The 21,221-nt window shown below is 41.1% G+C and overlaps 1 protein-coding gene across 4 annotated transcripts in view; it reads left to right on the top strand.

Moving 5' to 3' along the window:
- Positions 1-21,221, top strand: part of PUS7 (pseudouridine synthase 7) — a 53,746-nt gene that overhangs the window by 13,139 nt on the left and 19,386 nt on the right. For all 4 annotated transcript variants that reach the window (XM_070424618.1, XM_070424619.1, XM_070424620.1 and 1 more), the window contains exons 3-7: positions 1,053-1,137; positions 1,272-1,373; positions 3,988-4,132; positions 11,589-11,700; positions 13,861-13,938. In XM_070424618.1, coding sequence (XP_070280719.1) covers positions 1,053-1,137; positions 1,272-1,373; positions 3,988-4,132; positions 11,589-11,700; positions 13,861-13,938 — 522 coding nt within the window. The remainder of the gene's footprint in view (positions 1-1,052; positions 1,138-1,271; positions 1,374-3,987; positions 4,133-11,588; positions 11,701-13,860; positions 13,939-21,221) is intronic.

Here is a 21,221-nt window from a genome sequence, read left to right as displayed (position 1 = left end):
TGACTGCCTCCTGCACGCCCCACACTGGGGATCAAGCCCGCAACCCAGGCATGTGCCCTTGACCGGAATCAAACCTAGGACTCTTCAGTCCACAGACTGATGCTCTATCCATTGAGCCAAACCAGCTAGGGCATCCAGGACCATTTATTGAAGAGACTTTTCTTTCTCCATTGTATATTCTTGGCTCCTTTGTCATAATTTAGTTGTCTACAAAGTATGGGTTTATTTCTGGGCTCTCGATTCTGTTCCATTGATCTGTTTTTATGCCGATATCACACAGTGTGTTTTTAAAGGGTTTTGTTTTATTTATTTATTTACATTTTTTTAAATTGATTTCAGAGAGAGGAAGGGAGAGAGAGAAATAGAAACATTGATGAGAAATATCCATCAGCTGCCTCCTGTTTGCCCCCTACTGGAGATCAAGCCCGCAACCCAGGCATGAGCCCTGACCAGGAATTGAACCTCACCTTCCTGGTCCATGGGACTGTGCTCAACCAACTGAGCACTAGCTGGGCAATACTGTACTGTTTTGATTACTGTAGCTTTGTAGTATAGTTTGAAATCAGGGAATGTGATACCTCTGGCTTTGTTCTTTTCTCTCAGGATTACTTTAACTATTTAGGGGTTTTTTGGTCGTTTCTCCCAAATTTTAGGATTTTTTGCTCTATTTCTGTGAAAAATGCCTTCGGGCTTTTGTTGGGGATTGCATTGAATCTGTAGATTGCTTTAGGCAATTTGGACATTTTAACAATGTTAATTTCTTCAATCAGTAAACATGGGCTATCTTTTCATTTCTTTTTGTTTTCAGTTTCTTTTAACAATGTCTTGTAGTTTTCGGTGTACAGGTCTTTCACCTCCTATGTTAAGTGTATTCCTAGGAATTTTATTCTTTCTTTTTTTTCTTTTTTCTTTCTGATAGTTTATTGTTAGCATATAGAAACAACATATTTTTCTACATTGAGTTTGTAAGGCTTACTGTTGATAAACTTTTTCCTAAAATTAACAGGAAGCAAATGTTAATGCTCTGAAAGTTTGTGTTTTCTTTTCGTCAGATACTCTGACTTCGTTGTTCACGAAATAGGAAAAGATGGGCGCATCAGCCATTTGGATGACTTGTCCATCCCAGTGGATGAGGAGGTAGGAGCCAGCTCTCTAGCAAAAGTCACCTTCTGTATAAAAGTAGCATTTTTTAGAGGTCAAAGAAATATAGAGCTCTAACAGCCTTGAATTCTGTGTGTGACTCATTCGGAGTTTTTGTGGTTATTTAAAAGGATCCTTCAGAAGATGTATTTACAGTTTTGACAGCTGAAGAAAAGCAGCGTTTAGAAGAGCTTCAGCTTTTTAAAAATAAGGAAACCAGTGTTGCCATTGAGGTAGGTATTACAGAAACATATGAAAAGGTTATGTAGGGTTTTCATTGCTTTTTTGGGGTAGATGTTAAGTGTCTATTGGAAAAATTATAGTAGTTAACAAAAGGATGATGTCCTATTTGATCTAAAAGGGCATTATGTACACTAAAAAATGTTTTTGTCAGTAATAGATAAACCATGGCCAAAAAGGTGTTGTTGTTTTTTTAAAAAATGTTTCATCGCTTCTCGTCCTTTTGGCTAAGATCAAGTGTAAAAAATGTTTCAGATGACCATAAATCAACCAAGAAATCTGTTTTGTACCTGATAGTGACTATTATATCATACTGATCAGCCTGGCAGTCAGAGGTGTGGCCTGGCCTTCCCTCCAGTGCCAGCAGCCTCTTGGTCTCAGATAGGGTTCTGGGAGGAAAAGGATTTGCGGGGAGGAAGTAAGGGAGCATTTCTCTGCTCAGCCTAAGTCTACTTCTATTCAAGAAAAGGAGAGCTCAGCCACTACATAGAACAGTAAATCCCTTCTTGAAAAGAAGCTTTTGTTATGGACACTTTATTCTGCTCTGTTAGTGCTGCCCAGGGGAATTAAATTACTGAGATGTTTTACAGTGTTTTTCCTACTAAGTCTTTGACATCCTTTGTTAAATTGATAGCACGTCTAAGTTTAGACTAGCGGCATTTCAGGTGCTCAGTTGTCACATGTGGCTCGCGGCTACTGTATGGGACAGAGCAGCTCTGGGTGATCGTTTTTACAGGGTGATGTGTTACAAAATTTTACGAATGTTGTAGCATGAGATTTTTAGAATTTTATGTTCAATTCATTTTGTAGCATATTTTAACAACCTGTGGATCTGGGAGTATTTGAAAATTCCCCCTTCCATCACCCCTAATTAGTAAGAATTTATAATTTTTCAGAAATCACTGTCTGTCTCCAACCCTCATCTACTTCTGTTCCAACCACCAAAACTTCCCAAAAGTGTGTGATCTTTAGACATCTTCAGTTACGGAATTTCCTTATAGACAAAATGTCAGGGAGAAAAATCTCTAACAATTGGTTCTGAGAATCCTCTAGGCCAGGGGTGGGCAAACTTTTTGACTCGAGGGCCACAATGGGTTCTTAAACTGGACCGGAGGGCCGGAACAAAAGCATGGATGGAGTGTTTGTGTGAACTAATATAAATTCAAAGTAAACATCATTACATAAAAGGGTACGGTCTTTTTTTTTTTCTTTTTTTTTTTTTTTAGTTTTATTCATTTCAAACAGGCCGGATCCGGCCCGCGGACCGTAGTTTGCCCACGGCTGTTCTAGGAGGATGGTCCAGGTTTCTGTTACTTATGTAATGTAGTGGAGTCTCTTAGCCTCATGATATGTCTACCTAGGTGGCAAGACTTACCATCTTACAAACTGTAGTTATGCTGAAATTTTTTTGTTATGTAGTTATCTACTGAAATTTTTTACTTTTAGATAGCATAAACCATGGGCAGGGGTCTTTGTCTGTAAACTAAGGAAAGCAGACTTTCTGAATTTTTGAGATCTAAGTATGTTTTCACTCAAAACACACAAATCATGATTCCAACTCACTGCTTTCAGTAAATTCTAGATCTAGCACTTTTCTGTATGCACATGTCACTTGTCTATAATTATAATGTAGTTTTTCTTTTACATTTTGCTAAAACATTAAGTTTAGCTAGCAGTAGCAGTTCAGTGTTTTTAGCTTGCAGGTTGCAGTCCACTAGTGGGTCATAAACCCAATTCAGTGGATCTTAACTTTTTTTAATGCAATAAAATAAAATAGAAAATTGCCATAACCGGTTTGGCTCAGTGAATAGAGCATTGGCCTGCAGACTGAAGGGTCCCGGGTTCAATTCCGGTCAAGGGTATGTACCTTGGTTGTGGGCACATCCCCAGTGGGAAGTGTGCAGGAGGCAGCTGATCGATGTTTCTCTCTCATCGATGTTTCTAACTCTCTATCCCTCTCCCTCTGTAAAAAATAAATAAAATATATTTTAAATAAATAAATAAATAAAATAGAAAATTATAGTGTATTATACATAGTAATTGTAAGTATTGTTTCTTAAAATTTTTTTTAATTGTTAATAAGATATGTACACATACACCCTTCCGACTGTTGAATCCAGATGTGAAATGTATTTCTTAATGTGAGATCCATTCAAAAATTAAAAAACCGTTATGTAACTAATAAGTTTACATTTTCTTGATGTTGATTTTTTTTTTTATTGTGAACAGATGTACTAGCACATCATTATAAAATGAGTTGGTATAGAATTCATTGTGAGGCAGTTGTAGATTGGACTGTTTGAGGGAGTGGAGTTTCTGACATCCCTGCGTTTCTGTCTGTGAGCCCTGAAGTGCTTGTCCAGCAGAGTCCCTGAGGGAGCGAGCGTCTGCAAAGTGCTTGGCACAGTGCCTGGTATATGGACATGCTCCGTTAACAGGCTCATTGCGCTTGCATATTGTGAGGCTCTTAAAGATTCCTGAAATCACACCCATGTACTTTTGTTATTTCACATAGTTAATAAGATAAATAGTGTTTTTACTCATTCATCAGTATGATTTCTCTGAGGTTTGTTAAATTTGTAATATCATTATCTATGTTTTTAATAGGTTGTTGAGGACACCAAAGAGAAAAGAACTGTCATCCATCAAGCAATTAAATCTCTGTTTCCAGGATTAGAGACAAAAACAGAGGATAGAGAGGGGAAGAAATATATTGTAGCCTACCATGCAGCTGGGAAGAAGGCTCTGGCAAGTAAGTGTGTGAGTGACCTGGCATTTCTCCTGCCTGGTGAGCCCCAGAGGCCGATCTGCGCCTCCTCTACTTTGCTGTTGTTCAAAGGAGGATATTGATCATGTCACTTCTTCAAAGAGGGTGGGTAATATTATTTCAGATGCTGGAGCAGTCCTATAAAATATCTGTCTGATAGGGGGCGTTAGGTCGTTGATGTGAGAAAAGATTTGCTGAAATTACAGTGGTGCCTGAGAGAGTGTCTTAGGAATGATCTGTCCCCTGAAGAGCAGAGTGGTCTGAGTGGCAATTCAATAAGAAAATGAAAGGCTATTGCTCATTCTGTGTTCTTAATGGAGAGAAGAAAGCTTTCAGATGGACAGAAAATGCTTGTCACCTATCCTAGTAGTATATTTTTGGCAAAGTTCTTATATTGAAAGAGCTGCTGGCTTTCCAACTATATCTTCTTCACTCACATAGAAAAACCACAGAATAAAAAAAAAAGAAAGAAAACCACTGGATATATAGAAAAGCACCCCTTTGCTTAAACCCATCTTTATTGTGTATCATTCATTTGAAATGGGTGTGTTTTCAGTGAATCTCTGATATTTATGTTCTGACTAGAGGCCCAGTGCACGACATTTGTGCACTGGGATGGGGTTGTCCCTTGGCCCGGCCTGCACCCTCTCACAGTCTGGGAGCCCTTGGGGGATGTCAGACTGAAGGCTTAGGCCCACTCCCTGCACATCTCCCGAGGAGTCCTTAGCGCTGCCACAGAGGTGGGAGAGACTCCCGCTACTGGCCACTGCTGCTGGCATGAACCCGGCACAGGGCTTCTGGCTGAGGTGTGCTCCCCCTGTGGGAGCGCACTGACAACCAAGGGGCAGCTCCTGCGTTGAGCATCTGCCCCCTGGTAGTCAGTGCACATCATAGCAACTAGTCGTTAGGCCGTTCGGTCTCTTTGAATATTAGCCTTTTATTAAATAGGATGTGTTTTCTACAGCCATGAAAATTTCTACTTGTATATAATCTTAAGAAATAGTAGATAGTTTTTCCTTGTCAAATCAGCAGTTAAAATTTTAATGAAAATTACAGTAAGAAAAAGTTATTTCCTCTCTCTCCTCCTCTATTGGTAATGGCCCCTATTAGTTACTTCTAGATATTTCTAGTTACTTCATTGCAAATCTACATATTTGTTAGAGCAAAACCCCAAGACCAAATTAAAAAAAAAAAAAAAGACTGTTCAAAGCATTAATGCTTGGTAATATTTCCTTAGGTTAATGCTGTGAATGTATGGAACCTTTATTGTTTTTAACTATGGTTCTAGTGAAATGAGAGGATATAAGACAAATGGGCAGAAATTAGGTTTAGCTATGCCTGAGAAAATAATATAGTGAAATCAGTAAGTATGGATATGAGAAACCTCAAGCAGTCGGGGAGAAGAAAAAGGAGATTGGAGGCCACTTCTCAGTGGATGCCAAAAAGAAAAGTGAGATGAAATGTTCCGAAGCTACTTGTGGTTACTTGTGGTTAATTACTTCCAATTCCACAAACTAATGGTGTGGTTACTGTATGTTACGTTGATGTCTGAGTCAGTAGTACAAAATATTACCCAATAGTCTTTCTTCAGCCAGAATTGTTCAAGAGAGTTCAGCCCAGTGGAATATGGTGTGAGTGACTATTTTTTCCATCCTCCCAAGATTAGCATGTAGCTGGTAACTATTCTAGATGGAGAGAAGAGAAGGTGACTTGCTTCATACAGTCAAATGCCTTGGAACCCAGGTTGAGAAGGGCTACCAGGGAGATGTTCCTGACAGAGAGGCAGTCCATGTTGGTCAGCCACCCTCTTGCAAAGGCAAGAAGAAAAGTCAGGATCTTGTTCTGCCGAGTGTGGTCATGAGGAACCAAATTAGAAAAGGTAAAACCTCTTGATACTGATGCTTGTGATCTTCAAGGAGGGGAGTTAGGGCATTTAAGGCCAAAGTGGCCATTTTAATTTTCTCACCCTTCCGTCTCAAGTGAGTGGTACCAGGCCTCTCAGGTTCTCTCTTTATCTATCTACATTTTCTGTGCTTTATGCCACACCCACCATTCTTTCTTCTTTTTTCCCCAAAGAAATTCCCTTAAGAATTTCCAAGTGAGATGCTGAGCTCTGTGTGACGTACACCACCCCTCCCCATCTCCCTTTGCACATCTTCAGTAAAACAATGGGTTTTTCACTTTAAAAAGAAGCACGAAGGCAGGTTAGATGGGATCACTGCTTGCACCTCCCAGGCTTGAGGTGTTGTGGCATTTGGTGAAGGTGGATGAGAAGTCTCCCTGAGCGCTCCTCTCCTGTCTCCTCATGGACCCAGACAGGCACTGGAGAGCCTGCATTCACCTCTTACAGGTCTAGATCCCCACCTGAGAACAAGAGTGGCTTAAAGTAATCACCACTGGAAAGGCAGGGAGAGCTGGTATCCAGAGACTTGTTCATGCCCCTGCAAATAGAACCTGATACCAATGACAACTCCTCCTGGGTCACCTTGCCTAGCATTTGAATTAATTAGCTTTTAAATCTTCATTGCAAATCTACATTTATCATGTTTTAGAGTCCATTTACTACCAGACCCGGATACAAATTCTTACTGTTTTCTCAAATAGAGCATGCATCCTAAAAGCATAGGCATCGTGGATTCTGAATCATAGTGCCCAAACGTCACAAATTACCCACAACTTCAAGTTCGACGTCCAGTCTGATAGACAAGGGGGCACATTGGATTTACCTACCAGAGCCTACATAGAGTATTTTTCTGAAAATATGTAATTATTAATAAACCATCTAACCGGGTAAATTGATTTATGTGTTGGGATAGATCATGTACATTACAAATACCTCTAAGAACTTCTTTTTAAAGACTTAAATGAAGAAAACAAAACAAAATTCTGCCAGGTGGTACGTAGAGGTTCTCCATCCCTGGCAGATACCTGAGCTAGGAATCCACAGAGACTCGGGAGGGAGAGCCAGGTGGATGAAAAGGGGACTCTGTGGGAGAGACTCATGGGATGGCACCCCCAGGAAGAGGGCATTCCCGTCGCCAGGGTGGTTAGCAGTGGGAACATGGCAGATAGGCCCAGCAGAGCAGAACTCTGAAACATGTCCGCCCGGTTTTAGCAACATGGAAACCATTGACGCCTGCCAGAGCAGTGTCAGTGGAACAAGGGTGGACACCAGTTTACACAGTAGGTTGAGGAGGAAGGCAGTAAACACAGACTGCTTTTTCAAATAAGCTCTTAAGAGGAGGAGAAAGGAAAGGAACGCGGTTAAGGAGAGGGAGACATAGGGTGGACTTTCAAAGGGGAAGAGCCCTGACCATGTTGATAGACGGAAGGAAGAGCCAGTGCCGAGGGAGGGTGAAAATTCCGGCCTGGAGAGTGATGATGGAGCAGGATCCCTGAGGAAGCTGAAAGGTTGGCGTGCAGGGGTGCAGCACTGGGCATGGCCTTGAATAAGAAGGAAAGAATGTTCTGCATGCTACCCTGTCCTGTCATCTTTCTTGAGCCACAAACATTTTTTTTTCTTCCTTATTCATGAGGGTCTCTGTCCAGGGTTCATGAATCTTCCTGAACATTTCTTTTGTTTGGTTTCTGTTTCTACTAGACTGGGGCTGCCATATCAGACCATGAGAAGGCCGCTTCCTGTTTTCTCAGCCAGAGGCTTCTTTGCATTAACATTTTAAATTAGAATGTCACAGAAATTCTGAAAGTTATTTTAGATTCACTTAAATTGTAAAGCCATACATGTGCTACGTAGCATTCTAAGGATTTGGGGTTTTACAAAGTTAAACTACCCAGAAATAAGTTGATACTCGTAGGTTTTCTGTTGATCAATGCATATGCTTACTATTTTGTATACCGAGTGCACTTAGAAAAAGAATCTTTGCATCTGGTATTTGCAGAGGAGGTAATTGTATGCATGCTCAGTGCTTGGATTTGCTAATAAAAGATGCATGCTCATCCTGGCCAGTGTGCCCAGTGGTTAGAGTGTCAGCCTATGCACCAAAGGTCTCAGGTTCGATTCCCTGTCAAGGGCACATTCCTGGCGAGTTTGCTCCTCCCCACCCCACCCCCGTTGGGGCGAGCGTGGGAGGCAATCAGTGGATGTGTCTCTCTCACATGCATGTTTCTCTCTCTTCCCCTCCCTCCCACTCTTCCACTCTCTGAAAAGCAATGGGGAAAAATATCCTCAGGTGGGGATTAACAAAACAAAAAAAAGATGCATGCTTGTGAGCCAAAACTCATATTCAGTTGTCATGGTTTCTCTTAAGGCAGTGGTTCTCAACCTTGGCTGCACATTAGAATCACCTGGGAATCTTTTTAAAATCCTGATTTCTGGGCCTCATCCTCTGGAAATTCTGTTACTTTGTTACTAATGTTGTGGCCCCACCCCATAACAAAGAAACAGAATTTCCGGAGGATGAGGCCCAGAAATCAGGATTTTAAAAAGATTCCATGGTGATTCTAATGTGCAGCCAAGGTTGAGAACCACTGTCTTAAGGAATTATAGCATTTAGTTTTTTAGTCTTCTGGCTTCGTTTATTTTTTGCCATTTTTTGGTTTACTGTGAATGTACTACTGAAGGGGTAGTTAAGGAAAAATGTAGCTACACTTCATCAACTTTTACCACAAATATATTTTTAACTTTTTGTATGGACAGTTTCAGATATGCACATAAATGAAGGAGGTAGTATATTAACCCCATTGTACCCATCAACCATCTTCAAGATTATTAACATTCTGTTGTTTTTGTTTGATCTATTCCTCCAACTTTTTTTTTCTCGGAGTGTTTTAAAGGAAATTCTGCATAGTACTTTAGTTCACTCATAAATACTTCAGTATGTATCTAACGGATAAGGACTAAAACCATAAAACCATTATCATATCCAACAAAATCAACAAGTTCTTAATATCTAATACCCAGTGCATGTTCAGTTTTTCCCTGGTTATCTCAAAGGTGTCTTTTACATACAGATGACTTGTTCAAATAATGATACGAACAAGGTAAGAACATTGCATTTAATGGATCTCTTAAATCTCTTTGAATCTATTGGCTTAAAAACTGTTTTCCATAATAATTTCACATTTTTTCAAATAAAAAAATATTTGTAACTCACTACAGGAAACTCATAAAACACAAAGTAAAACAATAATTACTTGCAGTCTCACCACCAAAAGTTAATCACAAAGAGCATATTGGTACATGTCCTCCCATATTTAAGAACACAAACCTCTAAGTGGGAAAGCATTTTGCATCCGGTCTTCGTCTTTTTTTTTTTTTTTTTTCCCAGTATATTTTTATTGATTTCAGAGAGGAAGGGAGAGGGTGAGAGAGACAGAAACATCAACGATGAGAGAGAATCACTGATCAGCCGCCTCTTGCACACCCCCCACTGGGGATCAAGCCTGCAACCTGGGCATGTGCCCTTAACCAAATCAAACCCGGGACCCTTCAATCCACAGGCCAACCCTCTATCCACTGAGCCAAACCAGCTAGAGCTTCCTTTTTTTTTTTTTTTTTTTTCCCAATTGATTTTAGACACAGAAAGGAAGCAGAGAGAGAAAGAGAAAGAAACATCAATTTTTTGTTCCACTTATTTATGCATTCATTGTTTGATTCTTGTATGTGCCCTGACTGGGAATCGAACCCACAACCTTGGCACAACAGGCTGACACTGTAACCAATGGAGCTCCCCGGCCAGGGCCTTGTATCCGGTCTTAACCCTTTTGCTACTTGTGGTGGGTAGAGACGGTGCAGCTTTGAGGATGAGCTGACACACCATTCTGAGGGGATTGAGACAGGGAGGCTTGTACCCTGTAGGTGACTTTTCTGCTTGTTCCCTGTTTGCCTCTGCGACATTCCATTGTCAATGTCTACATGGCTGTTAACCCCCCACATTCTACCAGGTGCTGTCGAAGTCCTTGGTAGAAACTTTCCATGCGATCATTTGCATGTTCACCTCTAAAGCACTTTAGTATTACTTACTATAAATTAAACGTTGCTCTCTTGTGCTCTTTATGCTGTGCATTTGGACAGAGGTCAGAACTGCAGCAGGTAAGAGCGGTTGGCGTTTCATGTAGATAAAATGAAATGCCAATGGTTTTTGTCACAAGTGCCGAGTGTAGACAACTTTGCTTAACTGTAGTGATCTGGAAGGAAAACCGAAATAATATTCCCATTCACAATTTTCTGAGGATGAGTTGTGAGGAATTCACACCAAGAGCCAAAGAAATACTTGTAATACTTTTCTGTTCAAGGCGGAAAAGACTCACATTTGTATTTATCAGAAAGGAAAAGCAATTCACTAAGCATTCGTGCTCTGGCAGTTTTCCCAGATGGTTTATTGATTCTTTTGTTCTTTACATTTTAGCTTTAGTGCTGGAAGTTTCTTAGGTTTCTGAAGATGAATGCGTGAATTCACGCTAACGGATTACTATAGGGACAAAGACAAAGGAACATTTTTTAAAAGCCGACTCTTTTCTAGGGATTGTGTGAAATATTTTCCACAGTTTTTCTTTCATAGAGTGTCAGACATTGAGTAAATTAGATGTGTTCAATTAACAACTGCAGCTGTGTGTCGCCTGAGACTCACAGATATTCTTGTATGTCTGGGAACTGCAGTTGTGATTTACGTATTTTTTCCCAAAGTGTTGATTTTTTGAAATACCCTTTGGGTAGCTTAAGTCTAAATCTTAATATTGTTTAAATATGTGCCTATACTATAGGATAATTAAAATGTTATATAAAAAGAAGTGTTAAAAATTAGGTTCTCCAAAGTCTTGAAATGTTTATTTCCAAAAAACTGAAGCAAGCGAAGTAACAGTAGCTCAAAAGTTAACAGTTAACCTGGCTTAATTTTTAACATTTCCTTTTCCCCAAGAATGGAATTAGGTCTTGAATGCCAGCTGCTCTCTCTGTGTAAACCATCCAGTTTTAGCTATTTTGTGATGGAAGTGGCCTTTGGAAAATCTAAATGTGTCATTAAGGCAACTCCTTACAAGTGTCATCCCCATCCCGTCTAAGGCGTCCAGCCTGTATGTGTGCACACCCGGGGATGAGAAGTAAGACTGTGGAATTCGACATGACGGGATTCCCTCTGGACTGCATGCGTTCCAGAGAGCCCGTCGGCCCACCTGTCGTACATGTGCTTTAAAGTAACTGCTGTGTGAAGATTGTTGGTTAGTCTTAGTCGCCTGTCACACCACCTGCATTCAGCTTTTGATTTTAAATATGAACAGATAACGTTAGTATCCAGTCACAAAAAGCTTAAGATTGAGAGTCCACACAAGCTGTAACCACTTAACCTGCACTTCTTGTCAGGCTAGATCCGATTTCTCACTCAAAGGTTCTCCAGCAGACAATGAACTTGTAGGGTTTCATAAGGAAAAAACTCAGATGACTTTTATTGCCGTGTCTATAACATGTAATTCTTTTGTTTTTAAGATCCAAGAAAGCATTCTTGGCCAAAATCTAGGGGAAGCTACTGCCACTTTGTACTGTACAAGGAGAACAAAGACACCATGGATGCTATTAATGTACTGTCCAAATACTTAAGGTTCGTATCTTGTTCTTGTGCCTATACAAAATCAAAAGATGGACATTTATTTTCTTCTTTCCATGCTAATAAGAAAGGAGTGGGAGCCCTAGCCGGTTTGGCTCAGTGAGTAGAGCGTCGGCCTGCGGACTGAAGGGTCCCAGGTTCGATTCCAGCCAAAGGCACATGCCTAGGTTGCAAGCTTGATCCCTAGTAGGGGGCGTGCAGGAGGCAGCCAATCAATGATTCTCTTTCATCATTGATGTTTCTAACTCTCTCTCCCTCTCCCTTCCTCTCTGAAATTAATAAAATTATATATTTTTTTAAAAAAAGGAATGGGAAAATAGGCAAGCAGATAGCAAATATGCCTCCCAATTACAATTTCCTTACACAGTAGGTGAATTAATTTTGTTTTAATCTCCCTGCATATTGCCAATGATTCAAGATGAAAATTTTGTAAGTAACTAGTTCACATGTAGTAGAGAGTAACCAGTCTGCTCAGCTGAACGTAAGGGTTAACTTTCTTCCCTGAAGCCTACACTTTGATGGGGCTGCAGAGGTTTTTTTCACTAAACCACAGAGATCGAAAGCCTGAGACGGATTTCCTCATAGGAACGCAGATACAGCAGAGATGGGCCAGGTGCTGAAGGATTTTTATTTTATTTTTTAAGAAATCGGTACAGGCACCACAGCAAATCCCTTTGCAATACAAATTTGGTTTATAATACATATTTAACCCAGTTTAACACTCCGGTGTGGGGTGAATTTCCCGCCAAAATATAAGATGGCGCGGGCAATTATTTAGGTTTCCCGCGCAAAATCAGGGATTTTTATGATACCTATTACCCCAATGGGTATGAAACGGTTCGCATACGCAGGTAGGTATCTTTGTGAACGGCAAACAAACAAATATTTGGTAATACGCAGTTACAATCGGCCCGAGTTTACACGTTTCCCGCACTCCACCGCAAATCTATATGAACCCGAGTTAAGACGGCTCCCGCGGAGTACGCGCAATTCACGCGAGCCGACTTAACTCGTTTCCCCCACTCCAAGTGTTAAACAAGGTGCGTAGTGTGTTAACTTGTTGTGGCTGCCATATCAAAATACCACAGACTTAGACGAATTTTCTCACCATTCTGGAGGCTAGAAGTTTCGGTCAAGGTGGTATAGGTTTGGTTTTTTTTTCCTTGGCAGGTGGCCACCTTTCTGTGTCCTCACATGGCCTTTCCTGTGTCGTCGTGTCCCCGGAGTCTCAGTGTGTGTCCAAATTTCCTCCTCTTACTAGGACGCCAGTCAGATTGGATGAGGGCCCACCGTATGGCCTCATTTTAACTTAATCACATCTTTAAAGGTTCTGTCTTCAAATGCATTTAGAAATACCTGGAGGCAGGGCTGCATCATAGGAATCTGGGGTGAACCCCGCTCAGCCCAGGACACAGTACTCTGTCAAGTAACATTTTATTTCACTTTAGTTGCTAGCTCTCTGGGAGAGAGAGTTGTGGTGCCTTGTCTGCACCTGAGCCTGGGAGAATAGACAAGGCACCACAGGGGAGGGTAGACGGTGTGGAGGGACTTCCTCTGAGATCTGGGCTGAGGATTGCTCAGAGTTCAAGAAATTCTTCTTGTTTTTCTCCGGTTAGTGTGGAGCCGTTTGTATAACATACGTCTTAGTAAACTAGCTTACCTGTAGCTTCATTGCAAAACTGTTCAGATCCCAGCTTTAGCATTTGGCTTTTTAATACAAAGAAATAGCATGTCTATTCAGAAAGTTCACATCATTACTAACTTTTTTTAAAATTGAAGATACAAAGTTTTCAAAGTGGCACATTATACTAGTATATCTAGAATGAGTATTTCTTTACCTTCACAGTTATGCAGTGCAATGCATTACATATGATTAATAGGAAGTGCATTATTTCTTTGCTTGTTACTGGCCAGCTAAGTCTTTAAACTTATTTAGCGCCACAAACATTTTAAGTCAAGCACTGCTAGGGAGTTGTTCAGGCATCATTTACTTTCTCATGTTGCATATTATGTTTTCCTGGGTATGTTTTTAACTTGTATCTCCTTATTCTCTTAATCTATTATGATTTTAAGTATATTTTGAATCTTAAGTTATGAAAAATATGATTTCTTCCTGGTATACTACTTCAGATGGTCTTGTTTTTGTCTTTCCAGAGTCAAGCCAAACATATTCTCCTACATGGGAACCAAAGATAAAAGGGCCATTACTGTCCAAGAGATTGCTGTTCTCAAGTAAGTGGAGAGCACATATTGGAGTTCACAGTGCAAAATCCTAGCACCACCTTTCAGAAGCCTCAAATTTGCTTTGTGGGGTGTCTCTCTTCAGTTTTTAAATGGCGTCTCTACCTATTCAAAAGTTGTTTTTCTGTTTCTTTTCTTGCTTGCTTACATGTATTTCCCAAAGTTTTTAGAGGACACAGGTATTATTTGTGTGATTTTAAGGGATTTTTGTGGTAGAGCCATGAGGATAGTGCATCTCTCTCTCTCTCTCTCTCTCTCTCTCTCTCTCTTGTTCATTCTTTATTAAAAACTAGAGGCTCGGTGCTCGAAATTTGTGCACTCAGGGGGTTGTCCCTCAGCCTGGCCTGCGCCCTCTCTCAGTCCAGGAGCCCTTGGTGGGTGTCCGACTGCCTAAGCCGGCAGTTAGACATCCTTAGCGCTGCGGTGGAGGTGGGAGAGGCTCCCGCCACTGCCGCTGTGCTCGAAGCTGTGAGCCCAGCTTCTGGCTGAGTGGCGCTCCCCCTGTGGGAGTACACTGACCACCAGGGGGCAGCTCCTGTGTTGAGAGTCCCCGTGAATGAGCACTTTTGTTACGCACTGCAGATATACAGATGAAAAAGATGGCCTCTGCTTCTGAAGCAGTTATTTAGTAGAGCAGACCAGTAAATCAGAACCTGTCACACAGTGAGATTAATGCTGAAATAGAAGTATATTGGTGGTATTAGGGCAGATCTGACAGCAAAGCCAGGGACTCATTGTTGGGGGACAGCCAGGGAAGGTTTTCTCAGAAAATGGGATACTAGAGTTTTAATCTAGATCTGGGCTTCTCATTCTCTTTACTGTTGACATTTCGGGCTAGATAATTCTGTTGCGGGTCATCCTCTACATTGTAGGCCATTTAGCAGCAGCCCTGGCTGCTGTCTACCCACTAGATATCAGTAGCATTCCCCATGCCACCTGACTTTGACAAGCAAAAATGTCTCCAGACATGGCCATTTTTCCGTGAAGGGCAAAATTGCCCCTGGATGAGAATCACTGGTCTAGAAGGTTGAGTAGGAGTTTCCTGGGGCTGGGGCAGGTCTAGGGTTGTTTATTCCAAACTAAGGAAACAGCTTGTGAAAAGACACTGGGATGGAATTGGGAACATAGCACATTTGGCACCTGGCACGTACTTCAGCTGTGTGGGAGCGCAGCAAGAAATAGGCTTGGGGGTAGGCAGGATCCAAATTGGAAGGGCCCTACAGGTCATCTTCAGGATGTTGGACTTGATCTACACAGAGGAAGTTGTGTTTAGAGGCAGGATTATGAGTTGTGGGCAAAGCAGTAGAGCTGAAACTGGAGATCTTGGAGGTATTGGCACATCCTGAGGAGGGAGAACAGGAGTCTGAACCCAGTCAGTTCAGCGAAGGTAAAGGCTTTCACCACAGAGTCCACCCCTGAGGTGAGGAATGCTGGGAGGAATAGATAAACGGGCAGGAGGAAACTTGGGGGTGATGCACATACATGTTCATTACCTTGAATGTGGTGATGGTTTCACGAGTTTATTCACTTATTAAAACTTGTACATTTTTAATATGTATACTTTACCTTATGTTAGTTATACTATAACTAGAGGCCCAGTGCACGGGATTCATGCACTGGTGGGGCGTGGCCTGTATGGATTGGCCCGCTGTGGGAGCACCGCTCACCCTGGTCAGCCGAGCGGCTGTGGACCCGCCCTCTGAGCGGTTGCTCCCACTGTGGGAGCGCCACTCATCCCGGTCAGCCCAGCAGCACTCGCACTATGGGAGCACACTGACCACCAGGGGGCAGCTCCTGCATTGAGCATCTGCCCCCTGGTGGTTAGTGTGCATCATAGCGACTGGTTGACCAGTCATTCTGGTTGTTTCGCCGTTCGGTCGATGAGCTTTTATTATATGGGATTAAAAATAAGACATCTGTGCTGCCTGTCCCCACTTAAAATAAATACTTATATTTACTTGTAATTCCCTTATCTTTTCATAATGAATTTGACGTGGCATCTCCTTTTTACCCCAAAACTTGGCTTCTTTCCCATCACTTTTCTGAATCACAAGAACCAGGGATTGAGCTCCTGGTTGCATCATAATGGATTCTCCAGTCCTTTTTCCCCCTGACCTGGGGACAGTGGTGTGCTGTGGCAGTAAAGCAGAGTGAGAGCACGTTCTCTCCATGACAGAGGTGTATGCAGATGTGATGTGTTTGAGAGAGAGCGGGAGGAAACACTTGAAATGGTGGTGCTCCTACCTTCCTGCCTAATCTTTTTCCTCCTGTGACGCATGGAGTGTGGTCATCTGTTGAGAGTGAACAGGGCAGGAGTGGGGAAGGGAACTTGAGAAAAGTGTGAAGATTTGAAACAGCCTCTGTAGGAAATGGGGCCAGGGCTGGGCAGGAACTCTGAAGAATGGGTGAGCAACAGGGGCTTGAGAGCTCGGGCTTCCCAGACTCTGTGGATGTGGGACACGGGGTTGTCGCCTTCTCTTTGTTATCTAAAGTATTGTGATAGTCAAGTCCTGTTCGTTCTGGCTGGCTCTGTGAATTTTTCACCTGAATTAAAATTTAAGTTGGTTAGTTTTGTTTTCAACACAGAAGAAATCAGGTGGAAATGAAAGTTCTGCCATAATTGTACTCCCTCAGAGATTGCTTTGTTCATAGCTTGGCATATTTTCTCTCATAAGCCAAAATATTTATATCAAGTATGTCCCTTTCTTGTGAATAATAAATGATGCATCTCTTTCTCTGTTAATAAAAACATTATAGCCCTAACCGGTTTGGCTCAGTGGATAGAGCGTCAGCCTGTGGACTGAAGGGTCTCAGGTTCGATTCCGGTCAAGGGCATGTACCTTGGTTGTGGGCACATCCACAGTGGGGGGTGCACAGGAGGCAGCTGATGGATGTTTCTAACTCTCTATCCCTCTTCCTTCCTCTCTGTAAAAAAATCAATAAAAAATATTTAAAAATAACAACAACAACATTATATTACATAGCAAAAGATATTTAAATATATGGATATATCCTAATTTATGAACGATTACTTTGTTTCTGAATGTTTATATTGTTTCCCATTTCTTGCTATAAGAGCAATTCCATGATAGACATATTGGTAGCTGAATTTTGGCACACATCTGTAATAACTTCATTAAGATAAACTTAGCAGTGGAATTACCAATTTTTTTTTTAAATCTTTATTGTTGAAAGGATCACATAGGTCCTCCTTTTTCCCCTATTAACCTCTTCCAGTCCGCTCCTGTTCCCCACCACCACCACCGAATTACTGATTTTTTAAAATGTTTTTTATGTTAATTGATTTGAGGGGGAGAGAGAGGGAGAAATATTGATGAGAGAAACATCAATCTGCAGCCTCCTGCACGCTCCCAACTGGGGATCAAGTCTGAAACCCCAGGCATGTTCCCTGACCCGGAATCAAACTGGTGACTTGTAGGTGCATGGGACTACGCTCTACTATCTGAGCCACACTGGCTAGGGCAGTGGAATTACTGATTTAAAGGGAATGTGAAATCCTAGGTTTTAGGTTTTCAATAGGAAATCCTAATTGCTGGGTAGAAAGGTGGTACCTATATTTATTCTGCTTTTCCAGAATTCTCCACATTGGTTCTTTAGACCAAGCATGTGTTATGACTTTTTAAAAAGTCATTTGCTAATTTGAAAGTAAAAAAAAAGGCACCTCATTCATTTATATGGCATTACTATATGATGTGAAATTTTTGAATATTTGAAGAGTGAAGGTATTTATTTTCTTTTTGGTCAGCCACCAGGTGTCACACTTAATCACAAGGCTGATCTGTCTTCAGACCTTCGTTGCCTTTATCATCTGTTGATAGTAAGAAACTACATTAGACACCTAAATGCTGGCCTTTGGAAAGCCCATATTACTTATCTTACAGATGCAGGCTATACCCTTGGTTTGCTTAATGGATGTGGAGCTGGGCAGATTGGCCTTTCCCCTGAACACTGTTGCACAGGATAAATCCACTCTACCATGGGAGGATTTCACTGTTTCTGAGTCGGCCAATCCTGGGGATAAGCTGCATTTCTTTTCAGCTTCATGCAGCTCTCCAAAGTCACCTCGTAATTTTAACAGGATCTCAAGCAGGAACAGCTTCGTTCAGAATGATTTGTTTCTTTTCCTGCCTCTCCCCCCCCAGTCTCCTTTCTGAGCCTGAGCCAGTATTTCCCTGGCTTTGTTAATAAAGGCCTTTTATGCAACATGCTGCTTAAGTTGGCATTTAAAAGTGAGATTTGGGTATTGCCAACTTATTCACAGTATTGGCTATGAGTTTACAACCAAAAACCTTGATCCAGGGTCATCAAAGTTAAAACTGTGAACAATTTTGTGAAGATATTGTCAACTCCATTTTAGCTGTTCTCCAGGAGCACCCAGACCAACAAGAACTGAATACAGCTCTTGCTTTCTGCTGTGCTAGTGGGATTCAGAAATACATGTCTGTTGTGTATTCAAGAACAGGCAACAGAATATGATTCTGCCAAAAAAAGGAATGAAGTATGGATACATACTACCACATGGATGAATCTTAAAAAACATTATACTAAGTAAAAGAAGTCGGATATAAAAGGTCTCATGTTATATGATTATATTTCATATGAAATGTCCAAAATAGAGAAATCAATAAAGACAGAAAGTAGACTAATGTTTTCCAGAGGCTGCAGGGAGAGGGAATGGGGTTAATAAGTATAAGGTTTCTTTTGGGGGTAATGGAATTGTTCTGGAATTAGATTGTGGTGACAGTTTCACAACCTTGTGACTAAATTAGAAACCACAGAATTATACACATTATAAAGGCTAAAATGATAAACTTTATGTTAATTTTATCTCAACTCATTTAAAAAAAAAAGAAGAAGAAGAACAGCCCAGCTGGCATGGCTCCATGGTTGAGAGTCAGCCTATGAACCAGGAGGTCACAGTTCAATTCCTGGTCAGTCACATGCCCAGGTTGCGGGCTCGATCCCCAGTGTGGGGCGTGCAGGAGACAGCCAATCAATGATGCTCTCTCATCATTGATGTTTCTATCTCTCTATCCTACTCCCTTCCTCTCTGAAGTCAATAAAAATGAATATATATATATATATATATGTATATATATATATATATATATATATATGATTTCATTTAAAAAATAAAGCATATTATTTATTATATTAAAAAATAAAGCGTATTGAAATATAGCAGTTAAAGCAATTTGATACTGGCACAGAAATAGGTAGAATAATTAGACCCAGATACATCCACAGATTTAGTACATACTCAAAGTAGCATTTAAAGTCAGCAAATTTGATTGGTTGAATCAGTGAATGTGGCTGAGATAACTGAATAGCCATCTGAAAATAAAATTAAAGTTGCTCCTTACCTCAATTCCCTATTCTAAACACATTCCAGGTAGATTTAAAAAAAAAAAAAAAAAAGATATATATATATATATATCTTTTTTTTTTTAATTTTTTTTTTTTTATTGATTTCAGAGAGGAAGAGAGAGATAGAACCCGGGACCCTTCAGTCTACAGGCTAAAGCTCTATCCACTGAGCCAAATGGCCAGGGCTGGATCAAAAATTTTTTTTTTTTTAAATATATTTTATTGATTTTTTTACAGAGAGGAAAGGAGAGAGATAGAGAGTTAGAAACATCGATGAGAGAGAAACATCGATCAGCTGCCTCCTGCACATCTCCCACTGGGGATGTGCCCGCAACCCAGGTACATGCCCTTGACCGGAATCGAACCTGGGACCTTTCAGTCCGCAGGCCGACGCTCTATCCACTGAGCCAAACCGGTTTCGGCTGGATCAAAAATTTAAACAGGCCCTAGCTGGTTTGGCTCAGTGGATAGATTGACAGCCTGCGAACTGAAGGGTCCTGGGTTCGATTCCAGTCAAGGGCACATGCCCGGGTTGTGGGCTCAATCCCTGGTGTGGGGTGTGCAGGAGGCAGCCGATCAATGATTCTCTCTCTCATCATTGATGTTTCTGTCTCTCTCTCTCTCCCCCTTCCTCTCTGAAATCAATAAAAATATATTATAAAAAATACGTATTTTTTAAAAATTTAAACATAGAAATATAGCTGTATTGAGGCCTGCGCAGGTCCCAACCTGTCGGTGGTTTGGGGTTGCTATCTGCCTCATAAAGCGAAGTAGAGGGTTTGTCATCTGGGAAGACAAAGAGGTCTTCTCCTTGGAAAAAACCTCCTACATAGTTGGCTTTGGGACCCTCCAGGAATGGAAGGGCAGAGACTGAGCCTCATGAGTCTGGATTTTCAGTTGAGGTAGAAAGAGAAGACAGTGGTTTATAAGAGAAAGTCCGGAGTGGTGTGTAGTTACCTTAAGAACGTGTCACTGTTGACATGACAGTCATAGATGTGGATTCCTCAACAATACAATAATAATAACAGTTTCCAAAAGGTTACTTTCTTCTTTCCCTCTCTTTTTAAATGTGGCTTCAAAGAATTCTTAAGACGTGAACAATAGAAAGACATGTGAGCAGATCACAAAATACATAGGTGTAAATTATTTTATTTTATTTTATTTTTTCTCATAATATTTAAAACTTCCTCGAATCTTTAAGATCTTAAGAGACCTGGGATTATCCCTAGGGATTTCTTCCTGATACTCTGGCCGCACCTCCCAACCCAATTCAGAAAACACCTGGCACACGATGGCTTAAAATGGGCTGCAAGGGCCCATACCGTGACTGCTCTGGGCAAGGCACAGAGGTCTTACGGGGATGGTGGAGGAGGCTGTGTCCAAGGAGCCTGGTTTGGAGTTGACAAAAACGTTCAGGGCTTCTTTTTCAGTTCTGCTTTCACACGATCTCTGGACCCCTAGACAGATGGTTCTCAGCTCTGTCAGATCCAACCCTCTCCCTTTCTATGGTAGTCTGTAACTCCCTCCTTCCCTATCCTGAAATGAATTCCATAGGTAATGTAAGTTACCTTTTAGCACATCTTAACTGTAACATAAAAGGGGAGAAATAAAAGGAAAGTATTTTGTTAAAACGATTTTTAAAATACAACTGAATGAACAAATCCGTGTGATGTTTTTGTATGACTCTGTTGAATGGAAAAGAGGCAACACTTTGTCAGATAATAACAAAACCAGTTAAAAAGCAGCAGCAGCCACAGTGTCGTTGCACATAAATATAGATCTATAAATATAATATAAATACGTATTTCTATAGCCAGGTCCTGGGGGCAGTATGTATAGTCCACAACCTACCTTTAAAAAAGAACAAAAAGCAAAAAGATATGTAT

Source organism: Myotis yumanensis, unplaced genomic scaffold (genome assembly GCF_028538775.1).
Source record: "Myotis yumanensis isolate MYYU_CA2020_CCGP unplaced genomic scaffold, mMyoYum1.0.hap1 SCAF_9, whole genome shotgun sequence".
Classification (NCBI taxonomy): Eukaryota; Metazoa; Chordata; class Mammalia; order Chiroptera; family Vespertilionidae; genus Myotis; species Myotis yumanensis.
The sequence above is the reverse complement of the archived record's forward strand: the minus strand, read 5'-3'. Positions and strand labels throughout refer to the sequence as shown.